General features: G+C 47.1%; 1 protein-coding gene across 8 annotated transcripts in view; it reads left to right on the forward strand.

Moving 5' to 3' along the window:
• WWOX (WW domain containing oxidoreductase) overlaps positions 1-20642 on the forward strand; it is an 891989-nt gene that overhangs the window by 346677 nt on the left and 524670 nt on the right. Inside the window, exons 9-10 of one of the 8 annotated variants that reach the window (XM_043898110.1) lie at positions 4531-4617; positions 5609-5636. The exons of 6 other annotated variants lie outside the window; for them this stretch is intronic. In XM_043898110.1, coding sequence (XP_043754045.1) covers positions 4531-4617; positions 5609-5617 — 96 coding nt within the window. In that variant the 3' untranslated portion in view covers positions 5618-5636. Of the gene's footprint in view, positions 1-4530; positions 5716-20642 lie in introns of those variants that run through there. One more of the 8 variants, XM_043898108.1, reaches the window with a different exon arrangement.

Raw genomic sequence — 20642 nt, forward strand, 5'->3', positions numbered from 1 at the left:
CCATCACTCATAGCACACTTGTTTGTTGTGTTTATCTACACGTCTGTCTTCTCCATGAGCCTTGTTGAAGGCAGACAGGCATCGGCCTCATTAATAGCTGGATCCCTGGTACCGAGTAGAAGGTCAGAGGCAAAATAGTAGCCCTACAGATATTTGCTAAAATTAAAAGATGGATGCTGAAAGAGTTCCTTGAAAGGTGGGTATAAGCCAGTGTTGAAATTCAGGTTATACTGGGAAAATGAATGTTAGAATCATGGAATCTCTGAGTTAAAAAGAGATTTATAACTGTCTGCCTGTTCCTGACCTAAAGTATAGACCTCCCAGCTCTACTGGCTGGCCACATTTGAGCAGAAGGCTTCAGCTCTCTGAGCCTCTTCCTTTATCATAATTGGAGAAACCCTGTGTTCCTCAGAATATTATGAAGATTATGTCAGCCAGTCAGAACAAATGATAGTGGTGCCAAATAAATACTAGCTGGGTTTTTGTTGTGGTGGTTACTGTAAATCCCACTTGCATTTTTAAATCCTCACTAATTGACACCACCAACTGAAAACTATCAACACACTCATGGTGAGAGATAACTATTGTCGTTTTTCTGGAGGCTCAATTTTGATTTGAATATCTGAAGCATCTAATTTTCGCTACTGGAAAACAAACAAAAAAACCCCGAAAACGATGCTTTGGGTGTGGTTTGGCCCAAGAGCAGAAGGAAACGCGGCACAGGGCAAGAAAGGTGTCCCGGAATCTCAGAAGGAAGTTGGGTAAACCGGGAGGAGTCCCCATGTGCAGGCCACTGCCACGCCCCTCTCGTCTCCAAAGCATGCCCTGTGATACTCTCTTATGTCATGACTGCAGGCCGTCACCACCCCAAACCCCAAGTTCATATCAGCGGGGAGAGATTGCCAAGACAGTCTGTGTCTCATTCTCTCCCTGTACCATCGGCTCCCTCCCTGCATGAAGCCAGCATTTCGTGGGGCATCTTGTGCCACGGGCAGAGGCTGCAGATGGACGGGGTCTGCCCAAGGAGATAGCATCTCCTGCTAACTCTGCCACTAACGTCAGAATCGGAGTGATCAGTGATGGGGGCCAAGGCTGGATTAGGTCTCTAGGGCCCCCGCTCTCTGAGCCTGGGAGAGAAATGATACAAGTCATCACCCCCTGCTTTGTCCTCTTCTATCTCCTTCCTGCAGCACCAGTGACTCACTTTCACGGTTCTGGAGCTAATGGTAGGATTCTCTTTCTCCGAAGAGAAGTCAGGATAGGAGTGACAGGCGTTGCTCCCACAGGGATGTATACGCACATACTCTGCTTGGAACAGCAGGAAAAGGGGACACTAGGGGCCCTCAGATACGCGACTTCATCTGCGTCTGATGCTTCGTGCGTTTGGGGCTTGATGTTTGAGTTTCAAAGAGGAGCCCTGCCTTGGCTGGTATCTCCTGACTGGCGAGTACAGGCAGTTGACCTGAGTGTGGACATCCCAGCTGTCCTGGCTGTTCATACTTGGGCAGAAGGCTTCACCTCTCTGAGCCTCTTCCTATATCAAAATTGGAAAAGTCCTACTTTCCTCAGACAGTTATGAAGATTAGGTCAACTGGTCAGAACCAACGACCTCTTCTTCCCAGTAATTGCTAAGTACATAGTTTTCATTAACAACGCACCTTCAGGAATTCCGAGGGTGCTACGTCCATGGGCAGCCACGGCAAGATAAGAAAAGAATCAGACATGGGTTAGACGGAGTCTGTCTCAATCACTCCCCCGAGGTGTGCCCTTGAGTGATGAGTACGGGCTTTGCAGGACTTGGTTTCCTCCGTGGTAAAGCTGGGATGAGAGACTGGGCGTGGCCGGGGCAGCCCGAGGGCAGAGTCTTCATCTGGCTTGGCACCTGACACGCACCAAGCGTTCTGTAAACTATAGCTCTCAACATACCCCGTGTCCGCAGCTGCAGTGGGACCCCTCCCAAGGTTCATAGGTCGCTTCTCTAGTGCCCACCACTGTGCCTTGCATACACCAGGCAGTTATTAAATGCTGGCTGGTGTTATGATCCCTAAATTTACCAGGCACACAGCCTGACATAAAACATCATCATTAGATGTTTTGCCCTCATGGAGGATGCATGCACTGGAAAGTGTCATTGGGCATGACTGGGCCCTGTTCCTCTCACTTCCTCTTCCACCAAATTAAGTTTTGAGTGTAAACGTCTTATCCTTCCTGGAATTCAGTGTGTTCACTCACAGTCGATTTCAGTGTCTGAGGTTCTCAGCCAGATGAGTTCATGATGATTGAATCCTTCCAGAGGACGGTGATTTGTCACGTGAGAGAGAAGCTGCCCCCACTGGGCCCATGTTGTGGGCTGGTCTGGGAGGTTGTGACCCTTTGTCATTTGAGAAGTCAGCTGCCCAGGTCACCCTGGGATGCGGCTTCATCCACTGAGCCGTGTGATGCCCGCTTCGAGGCCTGCTCTGATTCTTCTTCCCTTTCAGCTCCTTCCGCTGCTCCTGCACACACTGGTGCAGACAGTGGCCAAGGGCAGGGCAGTCGAGTCTTCCTCCTCTTGCATATCTCCCCATGGAATCCATGCGGTTCCGGCCACCCAGTGCAGCCCCAGGCAGGGGTAGGGCAGGGCCTGCTTAGTCAGCTGAGGCCTGGCTTCTGATGCTGAAGGTCATGGGGGCGGGGGAGCAGAATGAGGACAGTGAGGAGGGAGAGCAGGTGACTTGCCTCTGGCTTGTGTGGATTATCTTTTCTCTTAATTTCCATGTCTGTGTGGTCTGTTCAGATTTCTCATCATAAAGACAACAGAATCCTTTTACTGAGCACTCACTCGGTGCTGGTTGCTGGCCAGGTCTTTAAAATATTAATGTCCGTACCTTCCTTCCTTCCATCCACCCATCCAGTCATCCATCCTTCTACTCATCCTTCCTTGTATCCATCATCCTACTTAGTCTCTCATCCCCAAACATCCCAGTGGGAAGCGGCGTGCATTTTCCAGATGAGTAGATGAAGGTTTAGGATACCACCTTTCTGAGTCACGCAGCTCCTAAGCAGTAGAGTCGGTTGATTTCCTCACTAACTGTAGACAGTGGCCCTGTCTCTGCTGGGCCCAGGCAGCCAACTGCTGTCCTTCTGGTCCTCCTCACTGCCCTTAGCGAGGTGCTGCTTGTCTCGCGTCTCGCCTTCTGATTGGTTACGCCAACAGCGGGAGGTGGGAGGAGACTGAACCATTTCCTTTGTAACTGGAAGCATTAAAGCCCTCTTCACACACTGGCAGGGAAAGGGAGTTAATTGTGCTTGATTGTTACAGCCTTTTGTAATGAATCGGGACCCCCGATGCCACAGCTCCTGTGGGGTAGGGGTACAAGGATGGACAGGGTATCCTTTTGACTATAGTGGAGGCTGAATTAGGGCAGGGGGGTCTGTATGGGTTTGGAGGGGGTGGAGGAGGGAAGGTTACCTTCCTCTACCCCTGTGGACATCACTGCAGCATGGAAATCTGCTGGCTGTGGCCTCCTCAGGAAGGTTGTACGAGGTGTGAGTCAGGGCCCGCTTTCCCATTACAACAGCCCTGGCCTATCTCTCCGGAGCCTGCTGATAATCAGTAAATGAAATTCACCTTTCCCCCAGTTCCTGAAAAGTGAAAGATGAGGGTTGAGTCACAGGGCAACTCTTATGCGAGCACAGAAATTTCGAGCTGCACAGTCGGGGGAAATTATTTTATTTGGGTGAACACACTCAAGTTTGGCAGTTACCTGGAAGAAAATTAAGCCACTGATTGCAGGTCCAGTTCTCTGGCCTTCTGAAGAAGACAGATTGTAATCTTTAATTAATCTATCACTCACCCTGAAAAAAAAATTCAGGGTGCCCGGTTGGGGGGGAACATTCATATCACATTTGTGTTGGCTGGCTGGGAGTGTGTCCGTTCCCAGATCACAGTGTCTAGGCCCCGCTGCCAGCTCTCTGTGTTTACTTCTGTTACATATTTCAATGTCCCCGCAAGTCTTAAACCTCTGTGCAGGGTGCACGTGGAGGCCTGGCGTGTGCGCTCTGGCCCGTGGTCCTCCCCGTCGTAATGAAGATGGAATGACTCTCGGGATGACCTTTCTGTGCCTTTGTCTGGAGCCGGCCCTTCTCTTTAACTAAACACCTTCCCAGCACACACGTGCTGAACTCTTGAACTGCCCATTCCCTTCCCAGCTTATTGCCCAAGCTGTAGTTTATCATCCCTTGCCTCCAAAGACTTTGTACTTTTCCCGTGCTCGACACAGAGATAGAATTTTTCATAACCCTTTACTAGTTATAAATTTGATTGTTAAGGGACCAGGTTAATCTTCTTTCTCATACCAGCATCTGATTTTGAAACCCTGATTTAGGAGCGCTTTTCTTTCTGCTCCTTTCCTCCAGCGCAGGGTGGAACGTATAAAATATGTCACCTGATAGTGGAGGATTGTTTATTTCTGTTCATTTTGTCCCAAATAGTCCCTGAGAGATGCATTTGAAAACTTAGCCTGTTTCCTATGTTTTCTTCTGTTGCAGTTTCTTCCCTTAGCTGAAACAGACACTCTGGACAGTGAGCAAAACCGTGTCCTTTTGCTGGGGCCTGGGCTGGGGAGAGGTGAGCAGGTAAAGGAGTGAGGAAGCAGTTCGGAGACCGTAGAAGCACCTCGAGACAGGAGTTACCATCTTCTGTTGCAAAACATTTAGAGAAATTGCACCCCTTGCATCTCGTGTCTGCCTGTCTTGTAGCCCCTTAACTATGTTGTTTTGAAATCGTTTCATTTCTCCTCTTGCTTCTCAGTGTGTGGCACATGGTATGTGCCCAGTAAATATGTGTTGACCTGAACCACGGCTTTTAGGTTAATAATTCAGTGCAAAATCATGCAGCTCTCAGACTTGAGGACTCATTTTGAAGCCTCGGTGAGCCTCAAACTCATAAAGGATTTTTGCAAAGATTAATTGAAATGAGTCACAAAAATACTCAGCCCTCTGCCTCTCTGCTCAGCATGTGGCAGGCACTCTTGTCACAGAACCTATTGTAATTCTAGAAAGAAAACTTAGCACATTTTTTAGGGGGAAAAATTACAGTAGAATTTTAAAGGGTCTGTTTCTCTTCTGGTAAGCAGTTCTACATTGATAAGAAGTGGCCACAGAATAAGTGCCAAATATTTAGTTAATTCTTGCTGACAGAAGTAGGACTTCAAGTCCAAAGACGTTATATTTTAGGGAGGTGCACAGATGGATTTTGAAAAATTTCTAAACTCTCTTCCATGTCTGGACAGATATTTGCATGCATGATATCTGTACACACCGTACCTGCAGGGGGGCTCTCTGGGAAATCAAACTTCTGCACTTCACCAAAGCATGTTTTCCTTCTAGAGAGAGGCTGCTGGTAATTACGAATGCTAATGTCAGGGCGAGGTGCAACAGATAATCTAACACAGGCGATGACCCCCAGAGCGTTGATGCTTGTTGTTGGAACGTGTTCATTTTCTTTATCTTGCTATTGATGCACCTCTATTGAGCAGTCTGCTCTCTCATCATAGATAGGATCAGCTCCAGTATAAGTTTATAACACCACACTTTGATTTAAATACATGCATTTCCCATTTCACAGTCTTTCTGACACCAGAGGAACCAGAGACCAAATTGCCAACATCTGTTGGATCATTGAAAAAGCAAGAGAGTTCCAGAAAAACATCTACTTCTCCTTTATTGACTACACCAAAGCCTTTGACTGTGTGGATCACAACAAACTGTGGAAAATTCTTAAAGAGATGGCAATACCAGACCACCTGACCTGTCTCCTGAGAAATCTGTATGCAGCTCAGGAAGCACCAGTTAGAACTGGACATGAAACAACAGACTGGTTCCAATTCAGGAAAGGAGTACGTCAAGGCTGTATATTGTCACCCTGCTTATTTAACTTATATGCAGAGTATATCATGCAAAATGCCGGGCTGAATGAAGCACGAGCTGGAATCAAGATTGCTGGGAGAAATAGCAATAACCTCAGATATGCAGATAACACCACCCTTAAGGCAGAAAGTGAAGAAAAACTAGAGTCTCTTGATGATAGTGAAAGAAGAGAGTGAAAAAGTTGGCTTAAAACTCAACATTCAGAAAACTAAAATCATGGCATCCAGTCCAGTCACTTCATGGCAAATAGATGGGGAACAATGAAAACAGTGACAGACTTTATTTTTCTGGGCTCCAAAATCACTGCAGGTGGTGGCTGCAGCCATGAAATTAAAAGATGTTTGCTCCTTGGAAGAAAAGCTATGACCAACCTAGATAGCATATTAAAAAGCAGAGACATTACTTTGCCAACAAAGGTCTGTCTAGTCAGAGCTATGGTTTTTCCAGTAGTCATGTATGGATGTGAGAGTTGGACTGTTGAGAAAGCTGAGTGCAGAAGACGTGATGCTTTTGAACTATGGTTTTGGAGAAGACTCTTGAGAGTCCCTTGGACTTCAAGGAGATCCAACCAGTCCATCCTAAAGGAAATCAGGCCTGAATATTCATTGGAAGGACTGATGCTGAAGCTGACACTCCAATACTTTGGCCACCTGATGTGAAGAACTGACTCATTGGAAAAGACCCTGATGCTGGGAAGGATTGAAGGCAGGAGGAGAAGGGGACGACAGAGGATGAGATGGTTGGGTGGCATCACTGACTCAATGGACATGAGTTTGAGTAACTCTGGGAGTTGGGGATGGACAGGGAGGCCTGGCGTGCTGCAGTCCATGGAGTCACAGAGTTGGACACGACTGAGCGACTGAACTGACTGAGCTGAATAAATACACATATAAATACACACACGTTCCAAGCCACATAACAACCTAGTAAGTAGTGTGAACAGTCTGTTTCTGTTTCCACCAACACAAGTTCTGTCACTTCTGGTCCGTGGTCAATGTCTGTCTGAGAAGGTGACAGATTGATATATGTAGGTATGTTTGGAAAAAAGGAGAAGCGTGATAACACACAGGACTACTATCCTTTGGCAGGGAACCATGGAATAAAGAATGACAAACCTAAGAGCTTTTTATATGCCAGTTGTGAACGGTGATCATTTATTCGTTTCAGCACAGCCTTGACTCTGAACTTTGGTCCTGACTGTATAGTTGTATTGCCTGGGCCATGGTTCTCCTACAGATGTGTAATGTGTGGTATTCAAACACATTTGCTGATTGGAAGTATGTTAGTCCTTGATCATGGACATAAGTGGTATCCGTGAAAGCCGCTGATGTGGGATGAAAGAACAAAGAATGACTTTTGTCTTTGATTTACCGACAAGGTGTCTTTTGCCAGTTGTTCATTCGTACTGACGTTCACTGTGGGTCTCTAACCGTGGAAAGTACCTTTGTTCACATCTGCATGTGGTGGCTCCTCCCCAGGTTCTGACTGTTAAATCCTGCAGAAGCAGTGAGTTTCTGTGGGCTCCTGTGAACTCTCACTTATTTCATCCAATGGAGAGTTGTATAAGAGTGAGGTACACCACTATTACACAGTTTATCACTGTCAGCTGAGTTGGGTGGGTGAGTAGATAAAATTAATTTAGGTGTTTGTAAGGCCTTTAAAAATATTCAAGAGAATGTAATATTGTTTGAGAACTTCAATTTAAGTGTAAAAAGCAGTTTACAAAATAGCATGTACTGTCTAAACCTACGTCTATTACAAGCACACACACACATTTCTTGGAGAAAGAAGTGGCCACATACTCTATTATTCTTGCCTGAAGAATCCCATGAACAGAGGAGCCTGGCAGGCTACAGTCCTTGGGTTCACACAGAATCAGACATGACTGAATTCATTTAGCATGCATGCATGCACACATGTTGCTTTTATAATGGGAAAAATAAAAAGTAAAGCTTTCTGTTTCATTGTTAAGAGTCAGCTAACTGGTGGGACTGTTTGTTTTACAGATTTTGCCTTTTGCTTGAAGCCACTTACCAAGGAGCCTTTTTAAACAAGGAATAGAAAAAGTTTGAATTAGGTGGGTCCCAGCTATGCACCTGGGTTTAATCTTTGCAGTTTTTCTAGAAGTAGTACTTTCTAGAGCAGTCTCCTGATTTCCTTCAGCATTGAATGTTGGGGATGTGAGATATACGTGCTTTTTAGGGCCTCAGTAAGTGATACTGGCCAACAGAAAACTGGTATAAGTAGTTTGAACAACAACAACCACAGCAAAATACATTATCTCACATAAGAAGAAGTCTGGAGGCCAAGCAGTTTCTGATTTGGTTAATTCAAGGGCTTCATCTCCAAGTCCCTGGGTGAGCTCTGACTTTCTTTTCTGCTTTCACCACACATTGGTTTATCCTCTTCGTCAAGCCTCATGGTCACAAAATGATTGCCTAATCCCAGGAGTCACTTGCAGACAACCATGACCAGAGGCAGAAAGAGATAGGAATGTGCTCATCTTGTGCACCGTCTAAAGGGTAAAGAACATCTTCCCAGATGCCTCTGCCAGTAGAACCTTCCTTGTGACACATGAACCAGAATGGTGGCACACATCTAACTGTGTCTCTGCAAGAAAAGTGAGAGTACCACAACTGTCTCCCACAAGTCAAGACTTTCTTTGGGCCTGGGAGGGACCTCAGTTTTTGTTAGCAAAGGTGAAGGCAGGAATGATGGCCATCGAACAGGCAGCCAGCAGCCTCTGCCACAGGGTCCTCTATGGTGTTCATATTGGTACCCAGTCCCCTCCATGTGAGAATGATCCTCCTTCTTAGCATCAGCTCAAAGGGTCATGGCTTGGTCTTTGGAACTTGCATCTAGCACCTTCAACAGAGGTCTAGACCTTGGCTTGCAAACTTTGCAGTGTTTGCCTTGTCTTGTCCTGAGTACTGTCTTGAATGTACCTAATCCTGAACAAACTGGAATAGAAAAATCTGGACCCAGGGGCAGTTCCCATTATGAAATTCTCAGTGATAATGGAGGCTTTAAGCCTGAGAGGCCAGACCTCTCCTTCTGTGCTCCCTGGGTTGTGGAGAGAACATCCATCCTGCAAACAGGAACCTGTCAGATGCCCTGGATATACTGACGATACATTGATGAGAATTGAATGCCTATAAATTACGTAGCCCCCAGGGCCCAAGAGGTGCCCTGTCTCCCTACTCATGAATCAAAAACCCCTGTTTATTTGTACCAAGGACAGTTGATACTCTCATCATCAATAAACTAGCATTTGAGCAGCCTGCCATAAATTTCTTATCAAAGAAGAGATTATTATTAGAAGACTGTGATGAAAGATAATCTCCATCTCAACTTATTTAAACCTCCAGTAATAGAGCTTGGAGGTTACTGCAGTAAGAAAAGGCTTGGGATCAGAAATCCATGTTTCCTGCTTTCAGGAAAGAAAAAAAAAAGTGAATTAATTGCTTTGCATATTTTGACTGAGATCTGGCACTAGCTCTTTCCAATGAATAAAAAATTGAGCTCTGAGAGCAGATATTTTGGTAAGGAAACAGAAAACCGGTACTAGTATTCTGATTTTAATTGTTAAACAGTAGACATCTTTCAATAAGTGCTAACATTTATTAATTATTAATAATAAAATTGACTCAATAATAATGCAATCCCCATTTATGATTTATTGACAGCACTGTGGTGAACAAGTTGCTCCTCTTCTGATTTAATCTTCTCCACAGCCTTATTAAGTAGATGTCATATCCAACTTATAAATGGTTCCTCATTAACAGATGAGGAAACCTCGGCTGAATAAAGTGACTGCCAGAGTCTCAGCGGTGCTGAGTGGCAGAACTGTAATGAACACAGAACAGTGTGGCGTCAAAGGCATTTTCTAACTCACTACAATACACACTGGGTTCAAATGAGATGATCAACAATGCAATGACTTCTAGAATAAGATGATGACCTAAACAGGGATCCAGTTTTCATTTTCACTTTAAGGCTTCTCCAGCTAAGCAAGCACCAAAGCATCGTCAGTGTGTGCCGACTCCCGAGAAGGCTGAGTCTCAGCTCCCCAGGACTGGACAGGGTGGTTTGATTAGGTGGTGACTTGCTTTCCACGGGCTGCTTTCAGACCCAGGGTGCCATTTGCAAGAGCCAGCAGGGCTGCTTGGTCTTAGTGACTGTCCAGGTCCCAGCTCAGGGATGCAGGAGCGTCGCCAGCAGGGCTGAAGGAGGGAGCCCGGCTTTTGAGCACGCAGCCAACAGACCCTGCCGTGGGGCCCTGCCTGGTGCCCGTATCGGCAGCCAGTCCTCTCCGTGGGAGCGTGAGCCTCCTTCCCGTGTCCGGTTCCAGAGCACAGCCCCACGCTCTGCTCCTGAAGAAACTGTTGCCGCGTGCGTGACCAGCGCGGCCTTCTGCTTGTGGTATGTCTGCCGATTGTTTCTTTCAGCCCACCGCCGTGAGCAGATTGGCCGGCCCGACTCCCCCAGGCCTGCCGAGGCGGGGAGAGCCCCAGTGGGCCTGGCTGGCCGTTGGGCAGCTCTCGACTCCCACCTCTGAAACGAGCCCCGTGCTATTGTGCAGCTGGCTCCAACACTGGGAGTTTGGTTCTTTGTGGCTTTGGAGGCTGGAGGTCCAAGATCAAGGCGCGAGCAGAGTTGGTTTCTCCTGAGACGACTCAGCTTGCAGGTGGCGGCCTCCTTGCTTTGTCTTCCCGGGGTCATCCCTCTGCGTGTCGGGTGCTCCCCCAGCGTATATTCTTCTGATAAAGCTGCCAGTCCTGCTGGGTTAGAGTCCACCCTTAGGACCTCATAGTGACCTGAATTACCTCTTTAAAGGGCCTGTCTTCACAGACAGCCCCATTAGGGCTTAGGGCTTCCACATACGAATCGGGGAGGGACACGGCTCAGTCCACAAACCCTCCATGCTGGGCGTCTGGGATCTTGTGGTGGATGAGGAAGAACAATCCATACCCTCCGTCACTTTTCAGGAAAGACAGTGTTGTTAATCCCATCATTGAATAATTGCAGGATGGTTAAGGCTGTGACAAGGAATGTAAGGCTGTAAACAGTGTGGCTTTCAATAAACCTCTCTTACCTTGTCTGCTGCTGCTGCTGCCAAGTCACTTCAGTCGTGTCCGACTCTGTGCGACCCCATAGACGGCAGCCCACCAGGCTTCGCTGTCCCTGGGCTTCTCCAGGCAAGAACACTGGAGTGAGTTGCCATTTCCTTCTCCAGCACATGAAAGTGAAAAGTGTAAGTGAAGTCGCTCAGTCATGTCCGACTCTTCGCGACCCCATGGACTGCAGCCTACCAGGCTTCTCCATCCATGGGATTTTCCAGGCAAGACTGCTGGAGTCCGGTGCCATTGTCTTCTCTGCTCACTTTGTCTAGGGATAGAAAAGTCTTCCCTGAGGAGGAGGCAAGGTTGGTACTAGGCAGGAAAGAGGGAAGCCGCTGTCTGGTGGGAGCTAAGCCTGGGACCAGGAGGAAAGCAAGCAGTAGATGTGGTCAGGACTTTAAGGCACGGTCCTGTATCCAGCAAGTTCCCCATGCCTAGAAAGTGAGGGTGAGGGATTGTTCAAAAGAATACTGGATCTGTAGCTGCAGCGCTTTGTAATCATGTCTAATGCTGCGGCAGTGCAGCACATTTGTTCAGGATTAGTCTGCGATTCTGTTGTTTACATCCTGTGTGTTGAAGCAAGAACTTGTCCAAACTTCTAGATCCCTAAGACTAGAACTTACTTTAAAAGCATCGATTCCGGGGTCCCCCTCTCCCCAGAGATTCTGACTGGACCCATCCAGGATGGGGCCCAGGAATCTGTGTGTTAGGCAAGCCTCTCTGGTTCTGTTGGTTGCAGCTGGTCCACGGAACACATTTTGAGAAAGTCTGATCTGCTTCAGCAAGCATTGCCCAGAAAGGTTGGACATGATGACTTTTGCAAAGAATCACCAGGTCTGTTGGAGTATCTGCCTGACTCAGCCCCCGAGCATGGGCCAGTCTTTGTGTATGGCGGCCCTTTCCATTTAACACGACAGTCTGGCTGGAGAGGAGGCTGTAAGGCCCCTGCTTTACAGGTAAACCAGGTGAGGGACAGAGAGGCCAGGTGCATTCCTCAGGCCGCAAGGCTTGTAAGGGACAGCGGGCACCCGGGCCCCAGGCGTGAGCGACCCTGCGAGGCGGGTGCCCTTGAGGTGCCGCGGCCAGCCCTGGTGCCGCCCCTGCTCAGCGGTGCGCCTGCATCTCCGCTCCTCGTTCACTGGGTGACCCGAAGTCCTTGCGGAGAGGACCTGACTTGAACCGAGGGCTCACCGTTGATTCTCTTCAGAACCCTGGCAGTAGCCCTTGACCTCATCCCTAACTTCTTCTTGCCATATAGTTTATGAATCTTCATCATTAAAAAGAAAGAAAAAATCCAGATGGCTTGGAGAAACAAGTGTGGATGACTTAGGGCAGAATCAGAATTTTCTACATGATGGACTTTCTAACCTAGTTTGTATCTCAATCCAAAAGCATTGTACCTCTAAATATTAAAATAATAATGATAAAAATTGGCATCATTTTAAAAATTGCTTTGCCAGCCCCTTCAGAGCCTGCCCCAGCCTTGTTGGGTGCACCCGCCTTATCATTTCCCTCCCCGTCAACTTCAGGTAACCTCCACGGGAGCTGATGGGCCTCCTGACTCCAGATGGGTTTGCCTTTCATGCAGTGTTGCCCTGTCCGCCTGCCATGGAAACAATTCCAGGTCATTCCCATTTATTTAATTAATTTCAGAAATGAAATTATTTTGCCCAATAACGAGAATGCTAATGGGACTTATTGTAATGGCTCAGTTCTGGCTTGTTGGTTCGAAAATAAACGCCTTCATTTCAATATTTGCCTTTTGGCTGCAGCCCGTTAACCTGTCACACCCCCGTAACCTCATTAACATCCCGGCTTAATTGTCAGTTAATGTGAGCCCAGGTTTCATAAAACAGATTTTTCTGTCCTCGCTGTGCAGTTTTGTCCCCAGATTATACCCCTGTGTTGGCGTTGCCAACCAATAGACAGATTGGAGTGGCATAACGTGTACTTTTAAACATAGTAGCGTTATAGGTGCCTTGATAATACATATTTGAGGCAATTTTTAGAAGTTAGAGTAAAGTGAGAAAAATAAATCTTAGCTCCTTGGGGCATAATTGTGACACTGAGATTTGTGGAGGTGTGCTCTGTCTATAACTGGGACAGGCAGCCAGAAGTAAGAGAGGGGAGAGTGGAACCAGTTCAGAATCTGAGGCAGAATTAAAATCTACATGCTAATAGCTTTCCTGCCAGTCACCAGTAGATTCATTCTTCACATCTCCGGCATACAAAGCTTATTTCAAAATAAATTCCGGGGAGCGTTCAACCTGATTGAATCTGCTGTAAGCTCTGTTAATACATTTGTTTGAGTCACTTGCACTCAAAAGCTTTTTTCGGCAGAATATCACTTTTTTATATTATTCATGGTAATGCAATCCCCCCCCCCCACCTTCATTCTTCAGAGTTTCCCATTAAGTCATGATACATGGCTCAGAGAAAGTTGGATCGACCGCTAAGCACACGATCTGGACTTCTGTGTGTCTCCTTTTTGTCCATCTCTCAGATCAAGTCACTTGGCAGCGGCAGGACATGGGCCACTCCAGACCATTCGATTGAAGAGCTCTTGTTAGGAGATTAGGCGGCTAATCTGTAAGCCAGCTAATGGAAATCATTCTGGGAAAGGAAATAAAACTGAGCAACATTAGCAAAATCACTACATGTTATAGGAATCAAGTACATCCTAAACGGCTTAATCCTGCAGTTTGGATTCCAAGCCTACGGGGTAAAACGAACTTCTCAGATGACCTGTGTTACTCAAATACATATTACCTGTGTTGTGCAGGACATCTTTCTGAGATGGGGACTCCTTATTTTTCGTTTGATCGGGCAAAGTAAACAAGGGCATAATGGATTAAAGAAAAAGGAAGGAAGAACTGAAATACTTTTTCCCCCCTTAATGAAGGAAAATACCTAGGTTGAAAATACCTGACACATGTTATGGAAGAAATATTTGTGGTTGAATTGAGTTACCTGGTGTAGATCTCATTTTTATTTCAAAAAATAATGCTTGTGTGTCTTTAAGAGTTCTTTGGCTTTCTCTTCTACCATAACCCAACTTAATAATTCATTGATATTATCATGAAAATATTCTTATTTGGCCATTCCATTTATAGTCAAAGGATGACAAAGCAGATACAAGGATTTCGGGGTCACAGAAACTAATCTTTGGTCTAGAACATAGTCTGAAAGCTTTGTTTATAAAGGGCCAGATAGTAAATATTTTTGGCTTTTGTGGCCCTAAGGCATCCATCACAACTACCAAGCTGTGATGTGTCATGAAAACAACTGTAGATAACATGTAAACAAATGGACATGGCTTTGTGCCAATAAAACTTTTATTTACAAAAACAAATCCAGTGGGCTGGATTTGGCCTGTGGGTTGATGTCTGCTGGTATCTGGAGCACATGTTTCGAATATATAATTTCAAATATCTTTGTTTTTAGTTTTTAAATTTTTATGGGCTAAGAACACATTTTCAGCTGTGAATAAGTGCTCATCTTTGGAATTTTTTTTTTCTTTCTGACATCACTAGAGGCCCTTGCTTTGGAATTTCTTGTTAACCCTGGAACTTCTTGTTAGATGCCCTGCTCGTTGAATCTGTGGGGAATGGCAGCAGATTTGGAATGGCTGAATTTGAGGGCAGGGACCAGCTTGGAGAGTATTTTTCATACCTGGCCAACTTGGGGGGAAAGTTTAGAGTTTGGAGTGAGAGTTAGGAACAAAAAGGCTAAGGGCTGACATCATTTTATTTTTGTAAGAAATAAGAGAAAAGGGAGTAGGGGGAGATGATTTACTCTCTCACCTAGCTGGAGGCTCAGCGTGAATTGATGAATCTGTTATTAGGATGTGTTACAAAGCCTTTTGAGGACAGATACTGCATCATTAGGATTCTGAATAGAAGGCAGTATGTTCCATGACTCAGATACTAAGGAACTGTGCTCTTGGTTTTGGAAGAAACCTAAGGAAAGCAGAGTGTGCCCAGGCGTTTTCCTGGGTATTATTTATGAGGCTTGTCTTCAGCATTAGCGCCTGAATTGTCTCAGCAGAAGGGGACTCGTGGTAATTTGAACTCATATTTATTTGTGTTTTACTTAAAATGTTAACCCTGAAGTTGACCCAGGACATGTAAGGACCCCCACTCTCTTGGAGGCAGGGGTATCTATCAGACTGCCGCTGGTGCTGCAGTGGTCCAGGGAGGCCAGGCTCAGGTGGTCGGTTCCTGTCCTCTTTCAAAGGAAAGGAATGTCCTAGAGTTAGTTAGATGAGTATGCTTGGTAGCCATTTGCTCCCCGCACCTGTTCCCTGAATGGTGAACGCCAAAAGCATGAGCCGGGCACTGGCCACCGCTGTCCCTTGGATCTGGCAGTCTGAGAAGCACTTAGCGCCCCAGCCTCCCACGAAGCACCCCTGGAAAAGCAGGCTCTGTCGTCTTCCATCAACTTTGCTTTTCTTCCCCCGAGATGGACAGATGTGATCGCTCTTCCATTTTACAGTCGAGATAAAAATAAACAGAAACCCTTTCACCTTTCCCGTTCCCAGGTTAAGCGCCCAAGCAGGTGTTGTTTCAGGCACATGGTTTCCAATCAGCAAAACCACCCACTTTTGCACTAGACAGCAAGCACCAGGGGTTTTTGAAAACTGAATAGGCAAGGACCCTGGGCTGTGTTAACAGAACCAGCTTTTACTAGGGGGCCAAGCCATCCTTGCCTTCCTACCGGGCTAACTTCTTTAGGCAGCTCCTGGGGCTCCCTCTGGGAGGGAAGTGATGGAGAAGGCACTGGTGGGGTGGCCTGAAGACCAGGGCACTCCTTACAGGCAAGTGAGATTTCACATGTAAATGTGGCCTCCGGTTAAAGCTGGACTTGCGTAACCCTGTCCCACCCATTCCCCCCCACTTCACCCCCACAGCCCCCACCCCTGCCATCCGCCCTAAGCGGGTCAGACTGCAATACCGTTCTGGTGAAGCCACACAGCACCTTGTAAACTGTCATCTGATTTACACAGACCCATCTGCCTGTGTACGGGGCATTGTATTTGGGATCCATGGCGCATCTGTACCCTCCTTGGCATCTGAATCTTAATGAATAAAAGCACCAAGAGGGATTTAAAAGGGACTAGCTGGATGGCATCACCGACTCGATGGGCATGAGTTTGAGTAAACTCCAGGAGTTGGTGATCGACAGGGAGGCCTGGCGTGCTGTGACGCAAAGAGTCGGACACGACTGAGCGATTGAACTGAACTGAACTGAACTGAGCAGGATTCTATTTATAGTCTGATACTATTTCACAATCCAGCCCCGCCTTGGGTGTTTACCATCAGCCATGAAAGGAAATTAACTTCTCTGCTAGCTTCCTAAGTAAGGCAGCCATGGTTAGCGAGGCAGCCGGCAGGGCCTGGGAGCCCACTGGATACTGAAAGCTGGACTGGAGGTCAGGGTTCCCGTTAGGAATTCCTGCACACCCAGTACTCATATGTGTCTTTAATGAGCCTATCAACACCCAGAGGGGAAGAAGGTTTCTTCTATAGCTCTGATAATTGTTTCTCTTCAAAAAGAAAAGTGGGTTTTATCTGTCATTTGTTCACGTTTTAGTCCTTCCTTAATCATTTTCCTTTTTTTTCTTTTGCTCCCTCCCTCTGTCTCTGCACCCTTCTGTCCCTCTTTCCTTTTTCCTTTCTTCCTATTTTAGTAAATTTTATTATCGTCTAGGTATAGAGATCAGGAGACAACTAGCCTGGAGAAGATGGTTTATTGTACTCACAGATCTCAAGCTAGAGGGCACAGGCTGTGCCCTGGGGGGTCGCCTGGGGAGGCACGGGCAGTGGTCAGAAGGCAGGGGCTGGGCTTGGGGGGCCGTGGGCAGGGGTCTTTACTGTGGGGTCTGTAGGGAGGAACCTGCGAGGCGGGGCAAGCAGTCTTGGGATTGACTGCTGTGCCTGCCTCTGCAGGCTCTGGACCACATGGACTGACCTCAGAGTGGCGGGGCAGGGAGTGTGGGAGCCTAAAGATGGGGCTGTAGGGGGCGTGGAGTCGGAGGGGCTGGCTTGCATTTGAAAGGAGAGCTCCCGGATGGGTTATTTCCTGCCTGTCTGAATCAACTAACCCTGGAAGGCAAGCCCTCTGCCTTTGGGCCAAAGATCCTTAAGACAATCTTGTTTGATTTTAAAATCATGACCTTGAATGGAATGTGGGACCATAGACTTGACCTACAGCTGTCCTCCATCCAGCCCCCACGGATTTAATTATTCAGCTGACATCTCTGCGGAAGAGACCCTCAGATTTGTTGGCTCCCAGAAGCCCACTGTCTCCTGCAGCTCATGACCCTGAATGGCGGTCCCCAGCTTTCCGATCAAGGTGAGCCCTGTTGTGGGAGAGGCCGTGCATCCCCACCCAGGGCTCATTGGCTGTGCAGACAGCCTGCGCCCCCGGAAGCACTGAGGACGGAAGGAGCACCCGAGGGGCCTGGCCAGCGGCTTGAGGCTCCGTCTCCACTTGGGGTCCCCAGCAAGGCGGAGGCCACAGCAGGAGTGACGGGGAGTCTCAGTGGCTTTCATCCATCCATCCTTCCTTCCTTCCTTCTTCCCTCCCTCCCTTTTTAGTAATATTTAATTAAAAGGACAGTTAATACTATGAGCTTGCAAAACAGGAAAAGAAAATCCCTCTGGCCTCTTACAATCCTCAGGAGACAGACATATTTTTCAGTATAAGCATATACTCTCCTGCTGTGCTGGGGGAAAGGAACATTTTTTTTAAGCCAAAGTAGAAGAAAGGAAAGACATTTTGTTCTCTTACCCATTACCTCAAAACATTTTCCCTTTAGTATTACACACTTGGCACAGTTGAATATTGTGCGGCGTAGAGAACTGGAGACTTTTCCCTCTGGGTGAGTTACTTACTCTCTCTGCACCTCAGTTTACTCCTCTGAATAACGGGGGTGATAATGTTGACTCCGTCTCTTCTGGGAGTGTTATTTGAAGATGATGGGTAAGTGGGGCTGTGACACTAACGGGAGGCCAGTGGTTACTACTCCTGTTAGGGTTGTCATCCAAGTGCTCCTGAAGGGCCTTTACTCCTCAACCTGAGCAAGGCAGAATGGGGCCTCTTGACTTGCGGGAATAGGAAGAATCCTCCCAGCTCCCAAGGCCTTCATTTTGCAATAGCTTGACCAGAAACCCTAGGGAAGCCTCCCCTTTGGACTCTGCCCCCAAGTACCAGTGGAATACTCGTCCAGGCGTCACCTCGGAGAAAAATGAGAGTGCCCGCTCACATCAGTGTTATCCCACTCTCTGCAGAATCGCAGTGCTTCTGATTTTTTCAAGTGTCGACTGCAGGGTATTTATTATTCAGCGATGATAATAAATCGCAGCTTAGGAAATCCAGGGACGCGGGTGTCAGGAAGGGAGGAAGGAAAGTGCAAGGGAAGAGCTGGGAGAGACAGAGGTCCAGCCAGACCCGGGCTATTAATCATCGCCCTCCATTATTTCCTGAAGATTCATTCATTGTTCCATCGGTACCTAGAGGGTCAATTAGAGACCACAGACAGGCTTTTCCAAAGACACAGGAGGGTCAATTAGGCCCTCCTTATAATTTTCTGCTTTAGCAGCAAATGCCAGCCCTTTGCACATCAGATGCAAGGGAATTTGGAAATAAACACAAGATACTTCCCTTCTCCTCCTTTTAAGAAGAAAGAAAAAATAAAATGGGAAATGGAGGCAGCTGACCCTTGCTAGCGTATGGCTGGCTGTCACCCTGTGGTTCACACGAGGCAGAGGGGAATCTTATCATGAGACTTGTGTGGAGCAGGGTTCTCATGGGGTCAGGGCCCCGGGAACGGCCAGGGAATTTCTGTGATGGAGCAGTCTGTTCCCATACCCACAGCGATTCATTTATCTTGGACCCAATCTGAACCCCACTGGCGTGAGGGCACAATTATAAAGTGTTTACAAGGGAAAGGGTACCTGAAATCAATTGAAGTAGATATCCAACGGGCGCATGGGGGTCACCATTGTCCCCCCTCCATGAGCCTCTGTCCATGCTTAGGAAAGAATTGAGCTAAGTATATATTAGTGTGATTTTGCATGACACCAGTTTTTATTTGTTTTCCCAGGGAGCAGAGACAAAGTCTCAAACACCTTGGAAGAAAATCAAAAGAGGAAGGGAATTGTTTTGAGGGAGGGGTGAGGAGGTGGAAGGAAGGTTGGGAGAATTCCAGGTACTGTGTCTCATACTTTTTAGAAGCTGGGTATTAGGTTTTGATTCTGTTTCTTTCTGAACACCTAGCCTTATTAGCAGAAAGATGTACAATTACTGTTCTTTTATTATTGAAGTATAGTTGCTGTTCAATATTATGTAAGTTACAGGTATACAATATGGTGATTCACAGTTTTTAAAGGCTGGTGCTCAGTCATGTCTGACTCTTTGTGACCCCATGGACAGTAACCCCCAAGACTCCTCTGTCCATGGAATTTTCCAGGCAAGAATACTGGAGCGGTTTGCCATTTCCTAATCTAGGGGATCTTCCAGACTCAGGCATCAAACTCACGTTTCTCGTGTCCCCTTGCATTGGCCGGCAGATTCTTTGCCACTGTGCCACCTGGGAAGTCCTTTTAAAGGCTGTACTCCATTTAGAGTTAGTATAAAATATTGGCTATATTCCCCATGTTGGACAGTATATCCTTGTAGCTTATTTTATACCCTGTAGTTTGTACCTCTTCATCCGCCACCCATCCCGTCCCTTCCCCTTCCTTCCCCCCACTGGTAACCACTTGTTCTCTACATCTGTAAGCCTGCCTTTTATGTTGTTATATTCACTAGTTGGTTGTATTTTTTCCTAAGGATTCCACGTATAAATGATACCATGCTGCGTTTGTCTTTCTCTGTCTGACTTACTTTCAGTATTGTTTTTATTTCTTTACCTTGAGATGGTAGCTCCCTATCTGCCATCACATAGAGATCTGGAAGCAAAAGAGGAATACTTGTGGTGTGCACAGTTCAATTCCAACTTTAGTGATCTGTTTTCTGCCCCCTGGAACTTCAGTAATACTTGTGAACGCCGTGTTGTCAGATCTCCTTGGCAGATGCCTGCTGAGCACTGGCTGTAGACAGGCACTGTCCTGCATGTCAGGGTCCAGCAGGAAACCAGGGGAGAGCATGGCTCTGTGCCCTTCAGTCTTAGGGTGCTGGAGCCCTGGGACTCTGGGTCACTGAGCTAGCCAGCATCGGCTCTCCTAGTCCCAGATCTGAGTAGGCAGTCCTTGTATGTTTAGCTGCTTCTGCTTAAAGCGTTCTTTTTTTCCTTCTCCAGACTAACTTTGACTCTTTCAGAAGCCTGGCCTGAACCATGACTTCCCCCCACCCCCACATCCACACACACACAGACTTTGAGTGTGTGGTGGGTACCTCTCCATTGTTCTGATAACACCCTCTATGAGTATAGTTTTGCTATGGTCATCTGGCCTCTGTGGGCCACCCCAGACTCTCATCCTCGTAATGACCAGGACTTGGTTGCTCATGGTCACATTCTGGGCATCCAGGCAAGGTCTGGCTCCCGGGGAAAGGACGCTTGGTTCTGTCTGCCTGGAGCCTCCACGGGAGAGGGCCAGTGGTGACAAA

The sequence above is a fragment of the Cervus elaphus genome, chromosome 4 (genome assembly GCF_910594005.1).
Source record: "Cervus elaphus chromosome 4, mCerEla1.1, whole genome shotgun sequence".
NCBI classification, from domain to species: Eukaryota; Metazoa; Chordata; class Mammalia; order Artiodactyla; family Cervidae; genus Cervus; species Cervus elaphus.